The sequence below is a fragment of the Diospyros lotus genome, chromosome 14 (genome assembly GCF_014633365.1).
Source record: "Diospyros lotus cultivar Yz01 chromosome 14, ASM1463336v1, whole genome shotgun sequence".
Taxonomy (NCBI): Eukaryota; Viridiplantae; Streptophyta; class Magnoliopsida; order Ericales; family Ebenaceae; genus Diospyros; species Diospyros lotus.
The window spans coordinates 13,954,803-13,973,210 of NC_068351.1; the positions used below are offsets into that span (position 1 = coordinate 13,954,803).

General features: G+C 33.7%; 1 protein-coding gene across 3 annotated transcripts; it reads left to right on the forward strand.

Annotated features, from left to right (window-relative positions):
- The first annotated feature begins 3,434 nt into the window (after positions 1-3,434).
- On the forward strand, positions 3,435-17,037 carry LOC127790294 (uncharacterized). 3 transcript variants are annotated; one of them, XM_052319722.1, is made up of 9 exons: positions 3,438-3,602; positions 4,220-4,335; positions 7,768-8,090; positions 8,289-8,374; positions 8,625-8,771; positions 12,912-13,014; positions 13,201-13,313; positions 16,288-16,408; positions 16,663-17,037. In XM_052319722.1, the coding sequence occupies exons 3-8, from the start codon at positions 7,856-7,858 to the stop codon at positions 16,378-16,380; spliced, it is 777 nt and encodes a 258-aa protein (XP_052175682.1). In that variant the 5' UTR covers positions 3,438-3,602; positions 4,220-4,335; positions 7,768-7,855; the 3' UTR covers positions 16,381-16,408; positions 16,663-17,037. The 3 variants fall into 3 exon arrangements, with proteins under 3 accessions (XP_052175680.1, XP_052175682.1, XP_052175681.1); XM_052319721.1 differs by lacking the exon at positions 4,220-4,335 and adding an exon at positions 7,577-7,676; XM_052319720.1 differs by lacking the exon at positions 4,220-4,335 and having other exon boundaries at positions 3,435-3,602.
- Positions 17,038-18,408: the final 1,371 nt, after the last annotated feature.

An 18,408-nucleotide genomic window follows, 5' to 3' on the forward strand; every position in this document is an offset into this window, starting at 1 on the left:
ATAATGAGCAAAAACAAAGAAGAAGCATAGAGCAACTAAGAGGAATGAGCCAAAGTTCAGCTCCAATTATTCCTTCAAACTCCTAATTTTTGCATCAAATTAGGTCCTTCTATGAGCCTCCATGTGTCACACAAAGGATAATCACCAAAATGACATGTGTAAGCCACTAAACCAAGCAGAGGCAGTAAAAACAGTCAGTCGTTTCACTCGAGTTGTTCAACCATTTTTTCAAAGAGTTGGAAAAACAGTCAACTATCCCCTTAAACTATCGACATTTTCTCCCAACAATAGGAAAAACTAGTCGACCACTTATAGAAGCAGTCGATAGTTTTGACTTGCATGGTCCCACACATAGTTGCATTCGGTTTATTAACACTTAACAAACGATGTCATTAACCCTTAATGACATATTCTGATCCATCACTAACTATGCTATGTGATCAATCATCGATACCATGTTCAATGCGTTGTTATCCAATAATCACTCACGAGTTTACTATAAGCATTACTTGCTATGTAATATGTGACTTACTATTCTTAATTATTAGTATCTTATACTAATCAAGATAGTAAACTACGTGCTAGTCCATAATCGATTAATCAAAGTCTTTATCCAAATAATCTAAGGACTAAGAATATTTAAGAAATTCTGTTAATAGAGAATTTTGTCACATGTTCATAATACCTTAAGAATAAAAATTTCAAATAAAAAATTGAAGGACTCAATCATTTAACAAACTGAATAGTAGTAAATGATAAAAAATCTTACCTCATTAATATATACAAAGATATATAGAATATATTTAAACGCTTACTAGATGTCATTTAAATATAATATTATGACACATCATTGACAAAAGATGTTCATAAGATTTTTCGTGAGTTCCAAAAAATACCAACCAGCCATAATCCTTATATCCCATCATCAAACTTAATTTCCATTCTAATCAATTGATTAATAATTCCTTGAATGTATTCAAATGATTGGTTATAATAGTTATATTATGGTACCTCAAAGACATCACCTGGTTGATTAGAGATAGTTTATTTATTTATTCCCCAAACTTTCTCCACAAGGTGCAAATATGTGTCTTTCTATTAACATAATTCAAAACATCATTATCCGATGTACTTTCAAACTTGTCGATAAAACAAAATTTATTTTTTATTAGTTTTATTTCCTGGCTTCTCAATTACAAATACTAATAAATAATAATTTTTCACATTCTAGTTGTATTAGCTTTCATATTTAATAAAAGGTAAAAAATTCTATAATTTGTCCCTAACACCACTTGCTAAAAGAAATACCAACAATAAATCAAGAATCACAATTAATACAGAAATTAAGTTATACATGACCTTAAATGCAGGAGATTTCATATAATTTATCCTAAAAATTAATCTCGATGTAGGGAATAAAAATTACAAACACGAGTCATCCACGTCAAGGAAAAACTCACAAATCTAACCAAATAACATATATGAAAAATTTATAAAAGGAGTTAAAATAACGATAAAAAAATATTTACTTTATAGAACTCGATAAATACACCAATATACTAAAATTTCATCACAAACGAAACTGAAATCACTCCTTCGTCTTGGCCAAAAAATTTTAAAATAAAAAACTCCTTTTCTTTTGTTTATGTGGGCCATTCAGCTTCTCGCTGTCATTCTCAATTCTTCTTTCTCTGATTTCAATTTCAACACGGCACTTAATAATAATAATAATAAAAATAATAATTATTATTATTATAATAGTAATTATCAATTTTTTTCTTCAATGGGCCCATTGGACAGGACCCCACATTTAGATTCTATTATATTATCACTCTATTGAATATTTTTTCCTAAATTCTTTGTATTTTTCTTGATGCTACGTTAGATCACGTGACCCGATTATGGATAAGATTATAGAAGTGACACTAGGTTCTACTAAAGCTTATTCAAAAATAAAAAAACCTTAAGGGTTATGTGGTAGTGGGGCAGTGATGATTCCAGGTAGTCTCTTAATTCGATTGTGTCGTTTGAATTTTTTTATTAATTAGGTTTGATACTTGATATTTTTAAGGCCCTAATTGACATTGGATTCTCTATCTAATTCAATTCAATTATATAGATAATATAAAAAATTTAAATTACCATCCTTACACGATCTCTCATCCCTCGTGTCCTTGATTTTGGTAGAGAAAATAAATTACAAATGAAAATTTTGTCTCACTATACAAGGTAAGGAATCGAACGCACGATTTACTGGTGCGAATCCTAATTTATCATAACTCAATTACTTAACTTGTGTTCTAAGAGAATTTTTTTTTTATTATTTATTAGTATGTTTGTGTGTGTTTTAAAGTTTATATTAAAACAATTTTCTAGATATTAATATTTCAGTGGCTTTGACCCAAAAAATTTTGATACAATGGTACAAATTTTGAAATCTAAACCAACTCAATCCAGCTTGAATTTAATTTAGTATTTTAATAGGTTGGTTTAATTTGTGTTAATATGAATTGGTCTGAAAATTCAGATTATTTTATAGTTAGTCTTTGGTCAAAATTTGTATAAAATAACGTATAATCTAGTTATAGTGTAGGGTTGTTTGGTATACCTATTTTCAAATATAACATAATCTAGTTAATTATGTTATATTTTTTTAATATATTATTTACTTGTTTTTAACATTAATAATTACAACATCGAACTCAATTATCAAACACTACTTTATTAACGTTATTTTCACAATGCAACGCAACAAAATATAATATAACATAATGCAACAATACCAAACAAACCCTATAAACATCATAAGCATTAAGTTATTTTTAATATATTTTATTTTTAAATAAATTATAAAAATTATATATTATTTTCAACACCCAACTAATCTTTGATGCCCTCTCTTGTGGGGACTCGTTGCTTAGCACCCAACTAATCTTGTCCGTTAGTAAAATACATACAATATATTTACTACTAACTGATAAAATTCCTTAAATACTAAAAAGAACAAAATAAGATAGCCAAGACCAACGTTAATTAACCTTACCCAATACGCATCCATAGGATAACGCGTGACCGGCGTCATTAACACCAACGTTTTACGTATTTTAATCTGATTGCATATGCCAGCGGGAAAGGTCAACGCAGAGATCAAGTCCAAACCGCGGTTAGCAGCGCTCACCACGCAAAACTCCCCGTTTAGGGTGACAGTGGAGGTTACCTAAAACTTCCGAACAGCCCAACACAATTTGAGGGCGGGGAAAACTAAGGTGGAGCTTCATCACTGGACAGTTATTTAGTGCCAGTAACCATCCTGTCACCCAACTTAGTAATTAATAATAATAATAATGAATATCAATAGGCTAATACTATTTAAATAATTTTTCCGGTCGGTCCCAAGTCTAGCTCTGGCCGGTGAACTACACCCCCCCCCCCCCTCTCTCTCTCTCTCTCTCTTGAAACATCGAACCATTCTGATAAAAGCCATCGCGAGCCCTAAAAGCTAGAATTCGAGTCGACCTGATTCCAATTCGCCCAATCATCCGAGTGGCAATGTATGTGTTGTTCGAATCTCTGGAGGATCGTCAAGCATCGTTGAAAACCAGGTCAATTTTGTATGATTTGATCAGTCTCGCTAATTGTGAATACGATTCGTGCACCTATCCCTATTCGCCTGTGGACCTTCCGAGTCTTGATTGTATTCAAGAATCTGAATCTTTGATTTATGAATTCAATGTTCTGTTGATAATTGAAGTGTTTTCTTTATGATTTTTAGTGGAGTGCGCGAATGTTTTACGACTTCTCTCGTATCAACCGAGATTCTTATCTGTAATGCTGGATGTTTATTCGATTCTATAGACGTGATTTGCTCTTTTTTGCCCAGTTGTGTAGTTCTAGGCATCTGTTAAGTCTTGGAATTTTGTCTCTGTTAGAAAATGTGCTGCACCAATTAACCTCCCTTCACTTGCAAAGCTACAACGAGTCTTTGGCCATTTGACTTTATCCCGTAGTTATGTTCTTTTTTATTTTCTTTTAAGGAAATGATAGTGAAAACCAAATCCAATTTCAATAAGTTGTTCTTTTATGAAAACCAAGTTTCAGGCCCATCACTCGACAATTTGGGTTGAAGTTAAGATCTGTTGCAAGAAGGTGGAAGCAATAAAGAAATGCAATATCTGTAGTGGACCCCTCTAAATGCTATTCTATTTTATTTTTATTCCAGAAATAGGATGAAGTCTGGAGAGGCAAATCAATAACTTCCACCATCAGTTGATTGAGCAAGCTGAAACCGATTACTTACACTTTCAAAAAGAATTAGGATTTGACTTCCATTGCAAGGTTGATGCCATTTTTCTTGTTTTTTTTTTTTTTTTTTTATTGTTTTCTAATTATATTGGTTTTGTTTGTGTTAGGGTGATATGTTGTTAGATGCAACTTTTACTGCTGAATTTCATTTAGCTGCAAATTTGGGGCATACTTATTGAGTGAGGGTGAGAGTACCAGAGATGCTTCTGCTAGAGTGACTGAGATAAGCAAATCTGGGAAGTAATGGAAGGCATCAAGGTGCTCTAAAGATTTCTGAGAGAGGGAACGGAAGAACCAGAGTAGCTGCAAGAGAGAGAGTCTAACCTTGCAATCATGATGAGCAATTAGGATATTAGTATTCGGGTTTTATTTGACTTTTGAAATTTAAAATTTGATTTTTAGGTATTATTTTTTATTTATTTTGTTCAGATAATTGTAGTTACGTTAATTAACTTTTAGTTAGGATTTCAGCCTATAAATAGGCTTATGATGTAATTAGAAATTACGGTTTTTGATTGAAGTTGAATATGATTCTCTCTCCTTGAATTTCTTTTCTCTTTCTCGGGTCATCTTATCATCTCAAACTTCTTCTTCTTCTCTCATTTTCTCCCCCAATTCTTCTCTTCTTCTATCTTTCACAAAAGACTTGCTGTTCAGTAGAGTTTTAATTGATGGTGAGCAAACAAAAGCCTAATAGTGAAATCAGGGTACGACTCAGTCCCTTTGCCATAAAGGGAATAAGACCCTCTTCCCAGCAACTTTCCAGGAAAAGGAAAGAATAGCTAAGCCCTCAACTTCTATCGTCACAGCTACCGAAGCAGTACTATGGCTTAGAGCTTTGCTAGATATGCTAGCCTGAGCTGAGGTGGCAGTGATAGAGATGGGTGGCATCATTGCTTTGGCCAATGGTGATGTAGCTTGAAATAACAATCTAACAGAATTAACAAAGCTAGCATAATTGAAGACACTGCAGAATATGAGATCTGTTGGTGCTATAGAAACCAGTGAAAGAAAAAGAGTTAAAGAAAGAGAAGACAACGTGGAAACAATAACAATGGAAGGTGACGAGATGAAGGGTGAGAGGATAAGAAGAAGAAGGGGACACAGCAACAGTATGGGGTATGTAGAAATAGACAAGGAGAAAAATCATTGGATAAAAGAACAAGAAAGGATAACAAGAAGAGAAAGGGAAAGAGCCTGCAGAGGAACAAAGATAGAGAACCAGAAAGGGAGAGGGGATAAAAGGAAGAAAGAAGAAGAGGAGGAGAAGAGAGAAAGCACAAAGCTCTCTCAAATATTTAACTTTTATTCATCCTTAAAATTATAATTTGGTATACATGAAGAAGCAATATTAATAGGCTTCATATCTCTTCTAAAACTAAGCTTACCCAATATGGTAACCTATTACCACTTCAATTCTATCATATAATCTAAAGTTCTAACGAAACTAAAAAAAAAAAAAACCATTAAAATAAAGTTTAAAAAACTCCTAATCACATAATTTGTTAGTTATTTTGTTGGTCCCAGCAACTTGCAGAATTATTGTTTGAAGTGAAAGCTTCAAGGCAGTAATGAAGAAAGACAATAGAAGAAAGACTGAGAGAAAAACATGAGAGGAAGAGAGAGAAGCTTTCCTAAAAAAAATAATGCCTTTCTCAATAACAGGAATAAGGATTAGCTGAGTATTTATATTCAGCTAATCCTTGTTAACAAATAACTTTCAAGTTGCAGCAAGATGAGCAACTTGATTACAACAGACTAACTGAAATCAACAGCAATTAAACAGTGTATTAACAATAGCCTAACCTAGCAAACAAGTAGTACTCTAACAAGAATTTACAGCAACTGTGAAATAACAGAAATTATTTCTCTTCTACACGATCATTGCTAAGTATAGCTAGGTGACACCTCAACTGGTTGCACAGTAGTGTTTTAGGGGAAAAAAAACATCTTTGGTCTGATAGTGTCCCTCTCCTAACTTTAGCCAAGGTGTGGATTCCCGTCCTATTGTCGAAGTGTAGGAGAGGATCAAATGGCAAGTGCATTGGCAAAACTCTTAGCACCAACCTCCAATATGTAGGTCCTTGAGCATGCCTAGTGGAGGAGATGGAAATGTCGTGGGCTCTACTTAAGACCCATGGGACTCAAGATGCAAGGGACAAGATGAATCATTAAGGAGCTCTGCTAAAAGAGATGTGTGAAGAGTTAATTGGGTATACCATATACTTTAAGAAGAGTTGTCTTGGAGGTTCATTTTTGTAGTCACTGAGAAGATTCTTGTCAACAAGATGCTGAGGAGATTGGCTTTGGAGTTAGCAAGATGATTGCCTTTGGTTGAGGACAATGCATTATGTGCATTCTTCCTGGTTGAGTATCCCCTCTCAAAGAGAGGTATAAGGGAGCAAAGGTAAGTGTTCTCTCAATCTCCTGACAAGGCTGGCTGCGACCCTTCAGCAATAATGAGATGTGCGCTGTAACATGGAGGAATATGTGCTATACTTGAAGAGAACTTGCCATGCCTTGTATTCCCATGGTTGCAACATGGTGCCTGTGGAACATAGCCCCACTCCGTGTTGCTTTGATTGTTGTTTTTATTTATTTCTTTCTATATTGTTTAATTGAATTGATAAAACGTTGCGACTATAAAATCACAAAGCTAAACAAGAAGTTATGTTGGATGACTATAAAATCATCTTTATTGTATTGCATGTAATGCTCGGCAAATGTTAATACGTGCAAATTGTGAATATAATTGAGACGATAATGTTGCAGTGAATGTGCAACCGCACAAGAAAAAAGGTAGATTAGAAACATGATTATCAAGGTTAGAGTAGCATATAGTGAAAATGAGATATGTGAAATGCGATTAAGATAGTTTGAGATGTGAAAAAAGACCGATTGATGCATCTGTAAGGAGAGTGGCTGGAATGGAAGAAGTTCATGGCAAGAGAGGCAGTGGAAGACCAAAAAGAATTGGTAGGAAACCTTAGACATGGCAGAAGATATAATGACCCCCAAAAAATAAGACCATAGATAGGGATATTTGGAGAGCTAGAATTTCTATCCTACTCCACCTAGTGGGATTAAAGCTTGTGATGATGATGATGATGAATTGATAAAACTCTGCAATGACGTTGGTGGATCATACCACTAAGTTTTTGCTTCTTGGCCTCAATGTATTTGCTTTATTCTGCAAAACCAATTTTTATATGCATGGTGGCACCAAAATACATGAAGATTTGACTTCCAATTGCTCTTTTTTCTTTTGGGCTAGATGGGGGAGGGGGCAATAATCCATTAAAGCCACCCCAAACTGCTGGAGCAAAAAGCTTTTCAAAGTTGATGAATGATTGAGAACAATGTGTTGGTAGTTGGTAATAGGCATAATGTGTTTTCAGATAAGACTTTAAGGCATTTGCTTAACGTCATATTGCCTGATTGGTGCAAGTTTTCTTCATATTGCAGGGCCCTTAGTTTATGGTGAAATGGTTGGTAGCAATAATAGATTTGGCAATGGAAGTTGCAGTTTAATGCTGCTTGAATATTTTTCGCAATGCAGTTAGTATCAAATGATAGGCGGAGAGAAGATAGTTCAGAGACAGAGCCAATCTTGTCTCAATCTGACAATGAGCAGAGATCTGAAGAATCAACATCTACATTTGAAATAAGAATTGTGGACAAAGATTGTTCTGTTTCCGTGGATGATTCACAAAGTATTAATGTTGATGAAAATTGCAATCTGGTGAATGCCGAACAACCACAATGTCGGATATGCCTTGATATTGGAGGTCTATACCTTCCCCTTGGTATCTGATCATATACATTTATCTTTTTCTTACCCAAAAGAGAAAAGGAGAAAGAAAAGTTTTGGATGTCTGTACTGCTGAAAGGGTGAACCCTGTATGACAGAGACGACTACTGAGGTACTTTTTGTTGTTGATTTTTCTTTGTTTCTGGCTGAGGCGCTTCTTTTTTCACATTCTCAGGCGAGGACTTGATTGCACCATGCCATTGCAAAGGGACGCAGAAATATGTCCACAGATCATGTCTTGATAATTGGAGGTCAACTAAGGTAAATTCATGTTTTCTGATGCTTCTTGATTGTACTTTGGTTTGCAAGCTGATGTGTTGGTAATGTTGTTTTGGGATATTGGACACAGAAATAGTTTAACCCAGTAATGATGCTTACCTTTAAACATTCATGATTTTGAAAACATTAAAAAAAATTCACATAGCTTACCAAGTCACTGATTGGATACATAAGATTGATAGGGTAAGCCTGCTTGATGTCTACTTAATAATTACACATTTTATCATTTCAGGAGGGGTTTGCCTTTTCACACTGTACAGAGTGCAAGGCGGTGTTTATATTACGTGCAAATGTGCCTCCTGATCGCTGGTGGTTGAGATTAAAATTTCAGTTTCTTGTCGCGAGGGATCATGCTTTGATTTTTGTTATTGTTCAGCTGGTATGACAATCAGTTTTTGCAGTATTTGTTCTTGTGTGGGTATTCTCTGCTGGTTTTTGCAAATTCATTGAATTATCTATGCCCATTCTTGTTCTCTGCCAGCTTCTTCTCTCCTCTGTTATGCCACCTTACCTCTCACTAGCCAGACTACCTGCTTCCTGCAAGTTTAATAGCCATCTATCTGGCTTTTAAACTACTAGTAACTGCAAAGGATTGGATGAATTTAAAATATAAAATTGATAATAATAGTGCTCTTTGCATTTTTTAATACAATTATAAAAGAAAGTTAATTTTGGTTAAGGCTTGATATGTTTTTTATATGGTTAAGGCATGAGATTTTTTTGTATTTTTTGTTCCTATTTGTTTTGGCTTCAATTAGCATTGTTTAGATTATATCTATTTGGTTTTACCCAACTTAAAAGTAAAAAGACCCTAAGTCAAGGTTTTGTTAGATTTTAAATATATAAGTTGGACAATGCTATAGTGAGACTTGAAGATCAAGTCATCCCATGAAAAGATACCTTGGATCGATCAACCAAAAAAATGGAGGGATTAATGAGGATATTATCTATAGAATTAGGACAAGATGATTAAAATTGAATAGTGTGTCTAGTGTTTTGTGATAGTAAAGATTCTGTGAAAGCTAAAAGGAAATTTTATAAAATGGCTATTAGACCAAATTTTTTGTATGGTATAGATTTGTTTTACAATGGATACACAACCATACAAGAAAGGGAAAAAAATTAAAAATGAAGTTATTCTTAATAAGATCAGAGTGGCTCATATTGAAAATAAGATGTGTGAGACATGACTAAGATGGTTTAGTAATGTGAGAAAAAAACCAATAGAGGCTCTTGTGAGAAGAGTGGATGGAATGGAACAATTCTTTAGTAAAAGAGGTAGAAGAAGATCAAGAAAAACTTGGTGGGGAAATTTTTTTTAGATGATACTTGTTTTGAAACTTTAGGTATAATATGAGTTACAAAGGACCTTACATAAGATATGATCATAGATAAAAGTGATTGACAAGCTAGAATTGAGATTGTCAACCACCTAGTTGGATTAAGGCCTATGTGTTGTTTTGTTGTTTGTTGTAATACAGATATGCTAAGAAAAATTAAAATTAAAATTAAAAATGGATACACAGATTAGTTTTACAATGGATATACAAACATACAAGAAAAGATAAAACTAAAAATGAGGTTATTCTTAATAAGGTCACAATGGCTCATATTGAAAATAGATGTTTGAGACATAACTAAAATGGTTTAGCCATGTGAGAAGAAGACCAATAGAGGCTCTTGTGAGAAGAGTGGATGGAATGGAACAATTCTTTAGTAAAAGACATAGAACAATACCAAAAAAAAAACTTGGTGGGGAACTTTTTTTTTTTTTTTTCACATGATGCTTGGTGGGAAACTTTAGGTACGATACGAGTTACAAAGGACCTTACATAAGATATGAAGTGAGTGGTGAGCTAGAATTCATCTTCTCATCCCCACCTAGTTGGATTAAGGCCTGGTATGTTGTTTTGTTGTTTGTTGGAATACAGATATGCTAGAGTATGATGAACATTAACACAATTTGTGGCTTATATGCGTTGCATGTGCACAAAAATATAAGGAATAGATTCATATATGCATAAATCTACTTAAACAATATTGAACACATCTTTGCAACAGAGAACTAGAAGCATCCAAGTTTGTTTTCACATGAGCATCCTAGTCTTGGAGTTTAGATCCTTTTTCCACTAATAATCCTGAAAAGAGAAATATTTCTCATGCGTTATGAATGCTAATTCTAAATCCCTCATATGAAGAGCCAAACTTAAAAGAATACAAATTTCAAACTGCAGAAAGTCATGACTTTAGAGAGAGAAAAAAAAGTCATGCCAAATACAAAACATGCATGAAATGAAAGTACAGAATGCTCTCTCTCTCTCTATATATGTGTGTGTATGTGTGTGTCTATATAGTTTAACATAACTTTTACGGTGGAATTGGAATTGGGCGTCAAAAACTTTATTGAACATTGTGTTAACTGAATGTTTTTCACCAATGCTGGTCAAAGAAGGCTGCTATAAGACATCTAAACAGAGAATCATAGAGTTCAAAAAATTAAAGAAACAACAATAACATGTTAAGACCTTTTTATCATTAGAGTTAAGAGTATACATTCAGAAATGGTTAAAACATTCAATAGTTATAATGTCTCCCATTGTTAAAAGTCAGTGTTATAACAACTTTATGTTATTAAGCACAAGTCAAGTATTTCTCTATTCACCAATGGGAATCACGTGAAATTGGTATGACTTTATTCAAGTGCCAAATGTATGTTAAGAAAATAACTATAAAGAACACTAACACAAGAAATTGCTTCAGACAAATTTTGTTGTATGGCACTGAATGTTAGGCAATAAAGCACTAACATGTGCAAGATTGAGCTTAAAGGAGATGAAGATAAGATGATGCTTAAAACATGATTAAATAGATCATGTGAGAAGAAGACCAATAGAGGCTCTCGTGAGGAGAGTGGTTAGAATCGAACAAGTCTTTAACAAAAGAAGTAGAGGAAGACCAAGAAAAATTTAGTGGGAGAGACTCTTAAGAATATAAGTTATAATGACTTTATAGAAGATATGATCATATATAGAAATGATAGAGGGAGGGGGGAAGGGAAAAATGTAATGCAATTAGAGCAATAAAACATAAGTCCTGTGTGCAGGCTTTAGACAAGGACTCTGTTCCTGTTTTCAGATGGTAATATTTCTTAAAAGATGCAAATGCATTGCCACAAAAACCATTATGAAGAACATTCAACACGTAATAGCTTGAGAGTCTTATCATCTTAGTGGCTTCGTTTCAGTGATTTTTTGGCTTTGATCATCTTTGCTTCTGGTAACTGTCTCAACTGAGAAGGTGTAGCCTATCTAAAGGGAAAACTAATAAAACAAAAATCTTAAGAACTTGAAGATTGAGTCAAAGACTATAATATTGTCTTTCTATTCCATACTGATTAAATATCAAACCTGTTTAAAACCACCTTCTTGTTGGCTTTACATTTCATACATTATTGTGTTCTGCATAAAATCAAGTATGAAAATTGAAAACTATTTTTTTTCAGTCTCTGTATTATAGATAATAAAATATTATGTTATGGACAATAAATGTGGTTCAATTCTAGTTATAGATGATAAATACGAAATCATAAGATAAGAATTTGATATTCAAATTCGTGTGTAGTGGGGTGTCATGGTGGAATAACAAGATTGCCATAAGATAAGAATTTGATATTCAAATTTGTGTGAAGTGGGGTATCATGCTGGAACAACAAAATTCTTTTATTCTCTGTATTTAAAATTTCCAATAAATTTATCCTTTGAAAAGATCTAAGATATAAAGGGTTCCATATTTGGAGGTTGTATTGTATCTTGCAAATGGAGTGTTTAATTTGGACACAGCTTTGATGAGTGGTTTTGTTGCTCTTGATGAAATGCATTCTACTTCTGAGAAAGAACAAATATATTATTACCATAGAAATGGTTTGTCAGCACTTGAAGCAAGAAGGGATTTTGGTGAAGCAGAGTATAGGATGTGATGAGTCAGAGTTTTATATCTTGGGTTTTTTACTTTATTGTATTTTCTGTTGCCTGTTTATGGGAGAACGGCTTTCTGGAGATCTCAAAATTCCTTTGTTCATCTAGATGTCTCAATGTTGATCATCAATTAACAATATATTGTAATAAAGCTTTTCCTTGTAGACAGAAATATATATATCTTAATATTTGACCGCCACTTGCATTCATGTCCTTTTTTCAAAATTGCGTGTTAGCATGTTACATCAAGTTGTGTCTGTCGCACTTCCTGTGTCTATGCTACATTGTTCTGCTACTTTCCCGTCTCCTTAATCTCCTACTGTCTGTCATGCCAAAATCCGTATCATGTACCAAAAGCTACATTTGCTTTTCATGGTGCTTGTAGCACCCGTGTCCTCTTCATTCAAATTTTATGACTGCTGCATGGTATTTATTGATTTCTTATCTGCTATTTTTTCATGGTGTAATCATGGATAACAATTTGTAGAAAGTATCTCCTTGTTACTTTGTTGCTATGATAATTTCTAATCAACTATTTTGAACAGATTGTAGCATTCTTGGGTGTGCTGGTCTATAATTTTTATGGAGAGGAACTGAGAGAGATGTTTGGTTATGAGGAACACCCGTATGGGTTTTACACTATGGCTGGTAAGCTTCTTGTATCGGTTTTTAACCATAACATTTTGAAATTGCTTATTCCATGCAAAGGCGCACAACTGTTCCCAGTTGAGATGATCTTGTCTATTTGTTTTTCATTTTTCATTTCTTTTACCTTCTCATTAAGAAATTTTACATGTTCAAGATTCCAACTATTGTTTTTGTTTAACTTTGCAGTTTTAGCAATTGTTTTGGTGGGCTTACTCTATGGTTTCTTCATAGCAATAATTTGTGGACAGAGGATCAATGAACGTCACTACCATGTTTTAGCAAAACAAGAATTGACAAAGGTTTAGTACCTCAACCCTTGTTTATGTTAAAAGTAGAAAGCATAGTCAATGACCGGAAGCGCAAATTAACTGGAAATCTGTAGAGAGACAATAAAAGTGATGAATGTGAAATTGTTAAACTTGGAGCAACATGAGGTATTCTGTCAACTTTAGGTTGAAATTTTGCATTCCATATTCAGAGATTGGCTTTGCTTCCAATGCATCCTGTTGTTTATAATATTTATATTTGGCAAAAAGACTAGCCATGGGGTATTTGATATTGGTAAATGATAAAACAGAAATGTACAAAGATTTGGAAGAGATTTACAATTAACAAGGTGGGGATAATTTAGTAATTTAGGGCTCTTTGACAAAGCTTTCTGTGTTCATTCTTCAGTTTTAATTTTTAGTATTCATTTTTCATTTTCATTTAAAAATATTGAAAACTTAAAATGTTGCTTGAAAACTATGGTCTGTTTTCAGTTTTTATGTTGAGTTTTTTTCTCAACCAGTGACCAGAGGCGCCGGCATGGCCTCCCGGTGGTTTGGGAGTCAATGACATCTGACAACTCTCCAGTGACCTTGGTCGCTGGTGGATAGAGGGGTAGGGTAAGGGAAGAAAATGAAAACAAAATAAAAAATTTGAAAACAAAACAAGTAAAGAGTGCCATTTTCTGTTTATAAAATTTTGAAAATGAAAACTAGTAAAGAGTGCCATTTCCTGTTTGAAAACTTAACATTAAAGCCCTGCCAAACGGGTCCTTAGATTTTAATGTTGCATAATTTTGAACAGTAAAACAGGAATGATTACATAAAAATTAGATACATAGCCATGTCGGCAATATTGTAATTTCATATACATGGTGTCTTAAACCATATTTCTCTGCAATATCTTGTGTTAACTTTGAGGTTCAGAAGTTAATTTTGCTCCTTTTACTATTCATTTTAGATTTCAATAATTTTCCATATTTCTGCAAATTGACAATTTTAACAGAATTTCTATAGTTATCAAAAGTTCAGCTCACAGTGGAATGAATATAATAATAAAGATAAACATCTTATTTTGAAGTAGAAACTTGTCTATTGGTACTCGAACATAAAAGTGTTGATGGCCTTGAGGCTAGCTGTAGCTGCAGGAATTGGGCTATGGTAAAGGGAAAATGCTATTGGTACACTCATTTTGTACATCTTGGGCTACATAAGGGGGTATTATGACAAAAAAATCCCTCATGAAGCGCAGGGTATTTTGGTCATAATACCCTTTTATGTAGGCCAAGATATACAAAATGAGTGTACATCTAGTATGATTTACGGTAAAGTAAGAAAAGAAGCATAAACACTTCCAAGTAAGTGTCACGGCCTTGAAGGATTCTTAAGACGTGCCACACACTCCTCCATACTTCCTGGGCCATCATCCAAATCTTGTTTTTTCTTTTTTCTTTTCAGAAGAGCACTCTTTTTGCAGGCTCAGGAGCCACGCAGCTGTCACTTAGACATTGATTAAATAACAAGATACCGTGCATTTGCACTCACTAATACCCGCTCCTTTTCTTGTTGTTGTCGGTGGTTTTTTTTTTAACTCTAATCTGAAAGTGGTTTTTGATAAATAATAAAAGTATATTTTTTATAGTTTGTCTAGAGTTTATATTTTGAATCCGACTAACTTTCGGCTAACGTAAAATTTTAAATTCTTGGTGGAGATTCTTGTTTCTTTACTTTCTTTTTATCCTAATTGCAGGACTTGTAAAATTTTAAATTCTTTTCCTTTATTGTGGGAAAAAACATCAGAGGAAAATCTTAAATTTTTTTCTGACTCTTCCCATCACATCACAGGCCACATCAAGCAAAAAGATCAGATTAAGACAGAAAGAAGGCAGGGAAGAACTGTTGATTTGGGACCTGTCAGTTCCCATTTAATAAAATGGAACCACAGCTGGTTTCCATTTAAAAGGGGAACCGCTGGCCTAGCAGTTCCATTTCTGAATGGAAACTGCTGACTGCCCGGCAGTTTCCACTTTCCACTCGGGAACTGCCAGCTTGGCCAGCTGTTCTCCTCTGGAACTGCTAGCTCGGTGAGCAGTTCTTCCCTGGCTTCTTTAATGCTCTCATGATGCATGTTGTAACGTGGAATGAAGAATTTTATTCTGACTTAGTTTAGGTGGGAGTTTTAGGGCCTGTTTAGTTGTATAAAGCATTTTCTAATTTTTCAACTCCAATTTTACAATAAACATGCGCTAATATTTTATGTTTCAAAAAATAATAGCATTCATTTCCAGAAAGTTCAGAAAACATCTTTTTGATATCTTTCAATTCATAGTATGAAGTTGAAAAGTTAGAAGATTGAGTTTTCTGTTCTCTAATTAAGAGATTCAATCATTCAATAGAAAATAGGAGTCAGAAAATTTAAAAATGTTTTCTACAACTGAATGGGTTTCTTAAATTTTTGATTTCGTTAAAAAAGTTTCAACTTCTTTATTCATGTTTAGTGTGATGGGGGGCTGATACTATCTCCTGTAAGGGGAATGAAGCCATATTTCTTCATTAGAAAGAGCTATTCATACTAGTTATCCAAACTATTAGGAAAAAATTGAGTTAAAGCTGTGTCACAATCTTTTCCTTCTTGTTGCTCCCTAGGGATGATTATTGCACCAAACACATAAGGTGACCCTGTTCCTGGTATATTTTAACCGTGCAGCACTCATTTGTTGAACAACGGAGAACTCATCAAGTTTCCCTTTTGACCATTAACTTTATGAAATTAATTTGCATAGCGCTCTTAGACACTGTTTGCTTTTATGGTAACTTTTCAGACATTAAATGGAGTACTAAGTTGCGTTAGCTATATAGCTGGAATTCATGGTCTACATTAGCTTCAAATGAGGGAGCTTGTTTCAGTAAATCTGAAACTTTTGCCTTATCAGTTCCTTGGTATAGTTAAAGTCCCAGTTGATTTATTCTGTGCTTTTCTGATTGATTCCTAATTTGGTAATGTTAGGAGTATGTGGTAGAAGACCGTGAAGCTAACAAGGACGTTCCAGAACTTGATCCCAGCCATGTCACTGAACTAAGAATGTTGGGCTTGTATTAAGCTGAAATTCTCCTTTCCACTGATGTTGGTAAGTGCAAACTTTCTTTTTCTCCTTTTATTTATCTTTTCTTTCGCTTTTTTTTCCTTAAAGAGAAAAATAAGGTAATACTATATTGCTTAGTTGCTGGCACTTATTTCCTATTTTTTTCACTTTTGTTGGTAAACATGGTCTTCTATTAATTTTGAAATTGTGATGGAGATACTCTTTTGGTTGCTTGTTAAGTACTTCTTGAACTCTTTTGCTCACCAGCGTTGACTCTAAAACTGACCTAAAATTTTCAGGCCATGCGATCTTGTGGCTAGTGTCGACAATGAGAAACACATGTAAGCCACAAATTGGTGTTCATACTCTGAAGAGGTCCCAACAAATCGTTCTGTGTTGCACTTTATCAAACCACACACCTAAGAGGTATACGTATTTGATTCTTTATTTCGTGTTTTTCCTTTTGCATCAATTTGGATGTCGAAGAAAAAGAAAATCCGCACAATGCAGTTTTACTAAATTCTCTTTTATTACAGTAAATCTGGTTGAACAGTTAATCTGCTGGACTTGGTGTAATATAGATACTAGTTTTCTCCCTTACTTGTCCATCCAAAAGAATGTACACAAAACAAATAGACTGCTTGAGTTCTGCAATGCATTGTTGTGTTTGTTCACTTGCAGAATTTGTTTATGGTATGTTACCACCGTTGTTGTTGTAGTTATTTCTGTTGTTGCTTTGCATTTTAGTTCAAAACTGTAAGAACAGTTAGACATGCTTTAAAACTGCATCATCTCAAATCAAGACTTCACCGATCTGCCTTTCTTACTAGTATTTCAAACAAAACAAAAAAAAAATCTTTTAAATAGAAGCATTTTGCAAAAAAATAAATAAACAGAAGGAAATGACACTTATGGGTATTCTACATTCTACTTCCAACAATGGGACAAAGAAACCTTGAAAATAATTGATTTTTGTTTTTTCAAGGAATCCCTGAAGTATACTGACCCAAGTAATTAAGTTTTTAAGAAAGGAAAATCAACTGTCTCCTTCTCTAATGTATTACATATGTTAGACAGGATATCTAACAAATTCTTTTTGTTTTTCTTTGCCAAACAATAACGGGGCGTTTTGTATTGGATTAAACAGTGACAGGATTAAATTATTTTATTTTATGTTGTAAGATGAATTGTACTTTAACAAGGGTGAATGATACTAAATGAGTTTTATGTTCACATTATTCTTAATGATGGCTAGCAGTGATCAACACTTTAGGGTAAATATATGAGGTTATAAATTTGACTTTTTTTACACTTTTTGGTGTGGATATTTTCATGGGAAGATTCAAGGGTGGCTTAGATGATAACTAACATCTCATGACAAATATAAAGCTGTGGATACAAATTTTTCACACTTCTGGACATTTTAGTTGTTTCTCATGTACAAAAAAGAAAAGTATAACCAAACTTTGATTACTAAGTGATTATTTTGTTCATTGACCAAATCAATAAATCACCGCCAGCACTTAGCAAAACCATCACTATTGGAAACTATCATCAAAGTTTTCTCTTGCCAGCGACTTCATCGTTCATCTTGTTCAATTCTTATAGAGAACGATTTGTTGACCATAAAAAAAAAGTTTTTTAAGGTAGATATGACTTGTCATTGACCCATGGGAATCATTAGAGAGAGAAAAAGAAAGTACTAAGCTAAGAAATAAAATCATCAAAATTGACTAAATTTTTAATCCCACCTAATTAGGATTAAGTTATCCTATAAGAGGAGATTAGATAATTTAATCTCACTTGACATAATATCTCAAAACATAAGATTAACAGGTCAAGTGACCATAAACCATAAACCTTTGCGACCTTGTGGCAAAAGAATAAAAAGTTTCTTTATTAAATCCTTTCTTACTCCTCAAAGAACGCAAGCCCTCTTGTGCTAAAACAATGGTGAAGATTCGCAGCGCATTGTAATGTATTATGTACTTACCATCTTCTCAAAGTAACAGACAATGTATCTTGTGGTGAACTTTCATTTTTCG

Bases quoted from the DNA above. Each gene is read 5' to 3' on its own strand.
- LOC127790294 (XM_052319720.1), top strand. From the start codon at position 7,856: ATGCAGTTAGTATCAAATGATAGGCGGAGAGAAGATAGTTCAGAGACA. The intron at 8,375-8,624 runs GTAAATTCATGT...TTATCATTTCAG, and splicing joins ATAATTGGAGGTCAACTAAG to GAGGGGTTTGCCTTTTCACA. The intron at 13,314-16,287 runs GTTTAGTACCTC...TGGTAATGTTAG, and splicing joins CAAAACAAGAATTGACAAAG to GAGTATGTGGTAGAAGACCG.